The sequence below is a fragment of the Prunus dulcis genome, chromosome 1, assembly GCF_902201215.1.
Source record: "Prunus dulcis chromosome 1, ALMONDv2, whole genome shotgun sequence".
NCBI classification, from domain to species: Eukaryota; Viridiplantae; Streptophyta; class Magnoliopsida; order Rosales; family Rosaceae; genus Prunus; species Prunus dulcis.
In genome coordinates, this window is record NC_047650.1 from 19,261,720 (window position 1) to 19,270,782 (window position 9,063).

At 41.1% G+C, this 9,063-nt stretch overlaps 1 protein-coding gene across 1 annotated transcript; it reads right to left on the minus strand.

Moving 5' to 3' along the window:
* Positions 1 to 6,497: 6,497 nt before the first annotated feature.
* On the minus strand, positions 6,498 to 7,163 carry LOC117615986. The gene has a single exon (XM_034345185.1). The coding sequence runs from the start codon at positions 7,161 to 7,163 to the stop codon at positions 6,498 to 6,500; it is 666 nt and encodes a 221-aa protein (XP_034201076.1).
* Between the last annotated feature and the right edge of the window lie 1,900 nt (positions 7,164 to 9,063).

Below are 9,063 nucleotides of genomic sequence, written 5' to 3' on the forward strand. Positions count from 1 at the left end.
ACATATACCAACAGACTTGGATCGAGAAGTCGAGTCGAATGGACTAAAAATATGGCGTCGCTGGCTGCCGGTTACTGTTCATCATCTTCCCCAAAAATCCTGCAACTTCCCCTTTTTTCAGTTTAAAAACTCAGAATTTGTGAGACGTTTTGACCAACCTAAAGTTAACGAAACCAGGAAAACTTGCAGTGTATTTGAAGCTTATTCTCTCTAGTTTCTAACCCAACAAACCATACTCAAAACGGAGCTAAAAAGAAGGAGAAAACTAGCTCCAACGTTGGACTCGTGGCTGGTTTTTCTGCAGAAAACAGATTTTTTTCAAATTTTGTACCTGTGTTTGACGCATCAAAACTCAACCAAATTCGACGAAACCAAATTTTTTTTGTTCCTTGCCAAGTCTAGTTTAAAACCCAACATATTTATTCCTAAAAACTCAAAGGATTGGGAGAAAAAGAGAGCCAAACGGAGGCTCACAGACTGCAATTTTCCAGAAAAATGCAAATTTCCAGATTTGGTTCAAAGTCGTTTTCAACCATTCTAACACCTCTAAACTTAATACCTATCAATCGAACTCATCAAAAACTCAAAATGGAACCAAAATCAACAACACCCACACTTGAAAAATTGCTCTATCCACCCAACCCAAAAATAAAGGTTCAAACTCCTCCAATTCAATTTTTCCCTCTCAAATGACTCAAAATACTCTTTAAGGAACTAGAAACACACAAACACAAAGTTAAAAGTCACAAATTCGAAATTGACTCACCTTATAGAATTTTTCTTCTCTTCCTCCTATTCTTTTTCTCCTTGTTCTTAGTTTTCTTCTTTTCTCTCTCTCTCTCTCTCTCTCTCTCTCTCTGTTCACCCATTTCATGTTTGTTCTTTAGTGTGCGAGCGTGCCACTACTAGCAATGAGAAATCCTAGCAGACTATAAAAATAGATAACTTGCGCCCCAAGTTACTGATTTCTAACCAAGCGGTTGTGAATTTGGGTGAGGAATGTCTCCCAAGTAAGTTCTTTTCTTGCCCCAGACTGGTGAGGACTTCATATTTTTTCACAGTATAAAACTGGTAGTTCTTGCCAGAATAAATGATGAGAAAATGAACTGTTTTTAGGCAGAACTGCCTTTTACATAACTCAAAAGGGAAAAACCAACTCTAAGAAGACAAAAAGAAGGCTGAACTTTCATTTCTGCCTAGATAGATGCTTCTGATCCAGGCTGGACTGGGGATGCTTGTGCTAGACTGGACTGTCAGCAACTTCAACTGTCAAGTTTCAGCTGTAAATCAATACCAACGTTCGAGTTTGGCAGAGCTCTAATCTATTTCAAGCCCTATAAGTCTTTTTGAATGGACAGAATTGCGGCATCTTCAATCTGAAAGGGGCAGAAGTGACTCGACTTGAGGACTACTGAGCTGGAACTGCACTGTGATACCTGTTCTGCTTGATCAGGGCTCTCCATAAATTTGTTGAGGTTTTCATATTTGTAAAAACCCAGACTCTGCTTGTTTTGGCTTTTGCTGAACCAAATTTGCAATGAGAGAAATCTCGTTTTGAATGACTTTTTTCTCTAAGTTTGAAACTTGGAAAGTTTTGATTTGTAACTGGCTTTTCTCTTATGGCTCAGTGAGCTTTTGGTTGCTTCAATTTGTTTGAAGTTTCTTTGAGATCAAGTGATCATTTTGAGTTTTTGTCTTTGATTGATTTTTGATTGTCTGATTGATTGTCCTCATTTTGTTCATCCTCTCTTATATTTATAAGAAATGTTTTGCAGTAGGGTTCCTAATTCTTTTAATAATGGGCGGCAAAAATTCTCAAAAGATCTCTCATTTTTAAATGCAAAGAAAAAGGGGTTTTATCAATTCTGGCAGATAAGCCCTCAATAGTCAGTTCCTAAGGCAATCACTTCCCTGTTTTTCTTGAAAGAAATCCTAACCCTTCTTCCAATTTAACTGCTCCTTGTAAGAGTTTAGACTGTGATGGTTAGTTTTGATTTTTCTATTTGAACAACTCCCTGCTTCCCACTTATCTTTTTTAGAAAATATGGCCTACTTGTCCTTTGGAAATGATGTCTACCGAATTTTTCTGCTAATGACCTGCTTTCATTAATTACCAATCAACTCTCTTGTGATAGTTGAAATTATTGACTTTTCTAAGTCAGGTAGTCACGTGGGTTCTGATACTTTCCAAAAAGTTTGCTGACTTTGCACTCCTGTTTTGAGATCAGTGAGAGAGCTGGGCCCAATCCAGTTTTTTTTCAATTTTTCAATTGCCTTTTCAGTGGCAGATTGCTTTTTAATCTTGACGTTTTTACAACTCTGCCATTTTGTAAAAGACATGGGCCTTCTGATTTGGTTTTGGGCTTTCTCTATTTTTTTTGAATAAAAGCTCAGTCCTCCGTCTTTTCTGTTTTGTGGGCCTTTGTGAGAAGTGGGCTGGCATGCAAATTCTTTTTAGGCCCAAACATTGCCCCCTTAAGTCTGAATCGTTTTAAAACTGTTCCAGACTTAATGATTGGCCCATTGATGATGCGCGCCATTTCTTGCCGTTGCACTAGCGCACGTCTGCCTATTCACCTAGACTTCATGGGGAAGTGGGTATTTTTAACGGCTATTTTAATCTGGGTAATTTTCTTCACTTCCCACGATCTTTCTTCGAACTTTTTATGAGATTTTCCAGAACCCTGTTCCTGTTTATCTAAAAATTCAACTATGGTTCAGCTTCTATTTTCCTACGGAAAACCTCTGATCCTTTGCTCATTTTTATATTTCCACTGTCTTCGTCTGAAACGAAAAATGTCTTCCCCAAAAACTCGTGCCAAGAGCTCTTCTTTCTCACGATCTCCTGCTTATCTTACTGGAGATGGGGTTGATCAACACGCAATCGAGGTTCGTAGCAGACTTCACCCATATGCACGGAAGAATTTGGATGAAAACGTCCTTCATCTGTTTGAAAACACACTTGTTCTGGGTCCTCACGGTTTGGTTCTGTGCCTGAAGAAATGGCCGATTTGTTGAAGGAAGATGCTGAGGCTCCTCTGTGCTTTCAAAATGGCTCTGGCTTCTATGGCTCTGGCTTCTTATACTTGGGTCATTAAGAACTTGAGTCGTTCATATCCCTCGAGTGAAGTGAGGAACAGCGCAGTGAAGTGGTCTGATTGGATTCACAGACTTCTCCCGAGGCATGTAGTTTACTGGAAGAAGGCTGGAATTTACGACGCAATCATTCTGTCTAAGAATTCTATCAAAAGAGATGAGAATCTGCTGGCTGGTACTCTGTGCTTGTGGAATTCCGCCAGCAATACCTTTGATTTCTATTTGGGTCCCATGACTCCGACTCTGCTGGATTTGGCTCAACTATTTGGGTTCAGGCCCCATGGGAGGCCTGCTGATGCTGTTGGTGACCACCATAGAGGGAAAAATCGAGAGAGATTGGCCAAGCCTTTCCCCATTCCTGCTGCCACGATCAACCAGAACTGTTCCTTCTCCAATTTTTTGAAAAAGTTTAACACTGAAAAAGATAGGGATCAGCAGCACACGTTGTTCCTTTTATACTGGTTGAACAGGTTCGTTTTCCCTAACCGCTCCTCAGCAGTTCTGCTGGAATACAAGCATTTAGCAGAAGCTCTGCACAACCATGCTGATATGGGGCTTGGCCCCACAATTCTGGCTCATCTGTATAAGAACCTTCGCAGCGCCACTCTGGAGAATCCACTGAATATATCTGCTCCTGGCGCGTTCTGGATGATCCAGATTTTGGCTGCAGGTTTATTTCCCAGAACTCCGATTTTCGGACATTGTTCTGCCTGAAGACCAGGTTATGGTTGCTCCCTTGATGTCGGAGAGGTGCCTAAGAGCTGTATTGAAGAATACCTTATGTTTTTTAGGCACTGCACTAAAAGGTCTGCTACTCAATTAGAAGACCATACCCTTGGTTCCAGTCTGGACACAGACTCTTTGAGAAGGAACAGGAAGAAAAAGAAGCAAAAATTGATTTCAAAAAAAGGTTACGAGCATGACGCTGCCCCAGGATATGCCTTTTGGTGGGGGTAAGCCTCCTAATTACCATTTGGGAGCAGAAGTCTATCATCCCAACTTCTGTGCCAGGCAATTTGGCTATCCCCAGCTCATTCCTCTCAAATCTAACAGAAGTTGCAATCGTGCTACTTCGTGGAGGGATTCAGATGATCTAGATGTGCACAAGGACTGCACGTGCTCGGTGAACAAGATTACCAATAGCATGGACGCCCTCTATCCATCCTGGGAGCCTAACTCCTGCAATTTTGGTGAGTTTGATGCCTAGTGGAAAGCTTGGTTTGCTGGTCTGTCAGATGCTAGTTCTACTGTGAAGACGCTGTTTGCAACTTGGGATGCTGGGACTGTTCTGGCAGAACCAGAAGCTAAAAAATTCATAGTGCAGCTGGTTATGGGCATAAATGCTCAAGTGATTGAAGGTAAAACTGCTGGTTCTACTCCTTTGTTTTGGATTTCTGTACTCTGAGATGTGTCTTAACTTCATTCTGCCCATTTGTCTCAGATCCTTCCATGACAAGCAATCTTGGGAGACAAGATGTCCAAGCTGGGGAAGTGGTTGGTAAGTTTTCGAACTCTATTCTTTAGCTTGTTTCTTGCTGGACTGTCTGCTAACCCTTTCCTTTCTTATGTAGTTACTTCTATTATTGCTGTTGGAGACCTGGAGCTTCCTTTTGGTGACGAGGAGGATGATTATGAGACTTTGGCAAAAGCAAGGGTTGAGGCGACTCCTTCTGCCAGAAAAAACAAAAGAAAAGAAGTCACTCAGGCTCAAGACAGTGCTGTCCAGCCTAATCTCCTAGGTAAAATTTTGGTATTCAATTCTGTCAACCCCTTTTGATAAGTTCTGCACCTATTTCTGACTTTCTTCCTTTGTGCAGTCGAAAGCTCCCCTCCTCCTTCCAAGGCAAAAAGATTGAGAAAGAGAGCTCCTAATAAGAGGGAAAGAAGAGCCTGCAGCAGTTCCTAGTGAGACCACAGAGACTGATGAAGAGCTGCGAGAGGCTTTTGAAGCCGTGGAATAGGAGAAGGAGGTCTTGAAAGGAGATAAAGAGAAAACAAAAGATGGAGAAGAAGAGGTGAGATTATAGCAAGAGATCCTTTCTTTTGGCACAATTTTGGCTTTTGTGTTGCATCCCCTTTGACTTGAGCTCTGTCTTTCTACAGGAAGAAATTCCCACTGAAATAATAGCATAGAGTATTGTGCTGGCGAAGAAACAGCAAGAGACCCAGAGAGCAGAGCCCACTAGTTTAGAATTGGCTCTTTTTGATGATGTAGATGCAGAGCACTCTACTGCTATTCAAGCATATGTGGTAGTTCCTATTCTTTCTTAATTCTGTCTGGTTTTCACAGTCCTGTCTACTTCTATTTCCCTAACTGAGGTCCTCTTCTTTCTAGGTGGAAGAGGGCAGAACTGCTGGGACTTTAGCTGTGGTGACCAGTCCTCTCAAGCCTCCTATTGTGGCTGTGAGTATCATCATGTCTTTAACTCTTTTCCTATTCAAATTTTAGCATGGAATTTACTTAGATCATTTCTTAGCAGATGCCTATCTACTCCATCCCTAGTTCACCTACTACGGCCCCATTTGCTGATCTAGAACTGGTAGAATTTGAAGCCATGGATCTAGATGCTCAGCTGGATAGGCTAGAGTAGCTCAGCTCTACTTCAGGCAAGGCCAAGTCTAAAGTAGGGGATGATGCAGTGGACAGAATAAAAATGTGGCAGTCAACAGAGCTGGACTTGGATGAGAATAGAGAAGTCGTTGACCAGCTGATTAATGATCTGGACCTGTTGCATAGGGAGAACATGGCTCCTAGACCTATCCTTGAGCTCAGCCTAGGCCTAGCAAGAGAGGTGCTCAATCTTCACATTCGATATGAAGACCTTAAGCCTTCCTTCAAAGATTCTGAATTTTGCACGGCTACTCATGAAGCTAGTTTGACCGATTATGCGAAACAGAAAGCAAAACTGGACCAGATAGTTGTGGGTTATAAGGCGGCCAGGACCGCTGCTGACAAGCTGGAAAAAGAAATTGAAGAACTCCAGAAGTAGCTGGCTGTGCTAAGGGAGAGGGATAATAGACTTGGGGCTGGACTGGGCACCAAGACCAAGGCCACTTTTCTTGTACAGAACATGGTTGCAGCTTCTAGGCCAGCATTGGAGATTGCTGAGGCCTCTCTTCATCAAGGGATGCTTCTTTAACAAGAAATTTCTACCAAGAAGGCCGGATTGCAAGAAACTCTTAGGAAACTAGGAATAAAATTTTTAGATTTTGAATGTAATAAAACTTAGTCATGGAAAATGACTATATTTAATGTAAATCCTGTTCTTGGTGAAACTTTTTTCTTTTTCAATCTCTTCTTAATTCAAATGAAAATAAAAGAACGCAAGGATCAAACACAAAAAAATTTAAAAGCACCGGTCCTGAACAAAATTCAAACAATAATTCTATCTTGTTCTCCTTCAATTCCAGGATCTATTTGTACTGCCTATGAATCCCACATAGTTGGATAGAATTTTTTCAGCCATTTGCCATTGATTGGTGCTACATGGATTTCTCCATCTGGATCCTGTAATCTGTATGGGTCCAAGGATTTGGTTAATTATGAAATGACCTTCCCATGTAGGTGACCACTTTCCATAACCAGCTATGTGTGTTCCAAGGGGCAGAACTGCTTTCCAGAATATCTCTCCCTCTTCAAAACTCTTGTTTTTAACTCTTTTATTGTAGGCCCTTGACACAGCCTGTTTTCCTGCTAAGAGTTTGTTGAGGGTATTAATTCTACTTGCATCTAATCCTTCCAGTTCTAGCAACATGGCTTGAGAGTAGTCTTCTCCAGTCAGATTATGTTGTTGACCAATTCTGAGAGATTGGACTGCTATTTCCATAGGTAGAATTGCGTCATGACCATAAGTTAGAGCATATGGGGCCATGCCAGTTGCTTCTCTCTTTGAAGTCCTATATGCCCACAGAGTTTCTAATAACTTCACATGCCATTGCTTTGGATTTTTCTCAAGCATTTTTCTAATAATGTTGATGATCAACTTGTTACTTGATTCTGCCTGTCCATTAGCTTGAGCATAGTAAGGAGTGGATTGAAGTAATTTGAATTTGAATGCTTCTGCCATATCTAGCATTTCTCCAGATATGAAAGAAGATCCCCTGTCTGTTGTGATTGATTCTGGAATGCCAAACCTTTGGATAATATGTTATTCTATGAAGGTGATGATCTCTTGAGATGTAATGGACTTAACAGGTTTGGCTTCCACCCATTTGGTGAAATAGTCTATAGCTACGGTGATGAAACAGTGTTGTTTGCTATTGGCTGGATAGATTTCGCCAATGAGATCCATTGCCCATCCTCTGAATAGCCATGGCTTGACTACTGGATTCATGGCAACTGAAGGAGCCTGTTGGATTGGTCCATGCCTTTGACAAGCCTCACATCCCTTGGAATAGTCAATGCAATCATTCATCATGGTTGGCCAGAAGTAGCCATACCTTCTAATTAACCAACACATTTTTCTTCCATCTTGATGAGCTCCACATATTCCTTCATGGGTTTCTCCCAGACCTTCATGTATTCTTTCTTTCCCAGGCATCTCAAAAGTACCTCGTCTTTGTTTTTTCAGACCAAATCTCCATTCCACATAAGGTAATTTAAAGCCATTCTGACTCTCTTCTCAGAAGATAGGGTCGGGTACTGTAAGTAGTTTATGATGGGAGTTCTCCAGTCATCCTCAGTGATTATGGCAGAATTGACATCTATCTCCATTACTCTGGCCAGAACAGATGGTAGACTTTTCTTTCCTACCTTGATGATCCTTTGCATACAGTCTTTAGGCATTTGTATCCATGTTGCTATTTGAGCCATTTCATTGGCTGCAAAGTTCTCCTCTCTCGGGATATGTTCCCAAGTAGCTTCCTTGAATTCTGTCAGAAGATTCCTGGCTGCCACTAGATAGACAGCTAGAGTAGGATTTAGACACTTGTATTCTCCAGCAATCTACTTTAACACAAGCCTAGAATCTCCCAAGATTTCCATAGATTGGATTCCTAGTTCCACTAGCATCTCAAGGCTAAAGATTAAAGCTTCATATTCAGCCCTGTTGTTGGTGCATTGGAAATCTAATTGGAAAGAATAACAGTGTCTGATCCCCAGTGGCTCCTCCAAAACAATCCCTACCCCAGAGGCTACATCAGTCTTTAATCTATAGACAACATATAGGATTGTTAAGGCAAGTATGAGCTCTAGTCAACAGATCTGCATTTGCTATATCCAAAGAATCCATGTTTTCAGTCTCTTCCCCTAGATGATCTGCTAGGAAATCTGCTACAGCTTGTCCTTTGACAGCTTTCTGAAGAACATATCTGAAAGCAAATTCTGTCAAAGCCAGAGTCCATTTGCCAATTCTACGTCTTAACATTGGTCTTGTTAACATGTATTTAATTAGGTCTGTCTTGGCGATAATGTAGATGGTTAATGGCAGCATGTAGTGTCTGAGTTTCACAGCAGTAAAGTATAAGGCTAGACAAAGTCTTTCAATTGCAGAATATTCTGTCAAAGTTCTGCTCATATAGTAGACTGCCTGTTCCTTTCCTTCCTTGTTATCTTGAACTAGCAGACTCCCAATGGACACTTATGATGCAGAAACATAGAGTTTGAGCGGTCTGCCTCTCTTTGGTGGGGACAGAACTGGTGGATTTGAGAGGTAGTGTTTGATTTTCTCAAAAGCCTGTTGGTGCTGTTCCTCCCACTTAAACATCTGTTCCTGTTTCAATCTTAGCAAGGAGGAAAAAGGCTGGATTTTTCCTGCAGAATTGGATATGAATCTCCTTAGAAAGTTAATTTTTCCTGGAAGACTCTGCAACTCTTTCTTGTTTCGAGGTGGTGGAGCTTCTATGATGGATTTTGCTTTATTTTTGTCAATCTCTATGCCCCTTTGGTGGACCAAGAAACCTAAGAAATTTCCTGCTTGAACTCCAAAAACACACTTCTTGGGATTTATTTTTAATTTATGTTGTCTC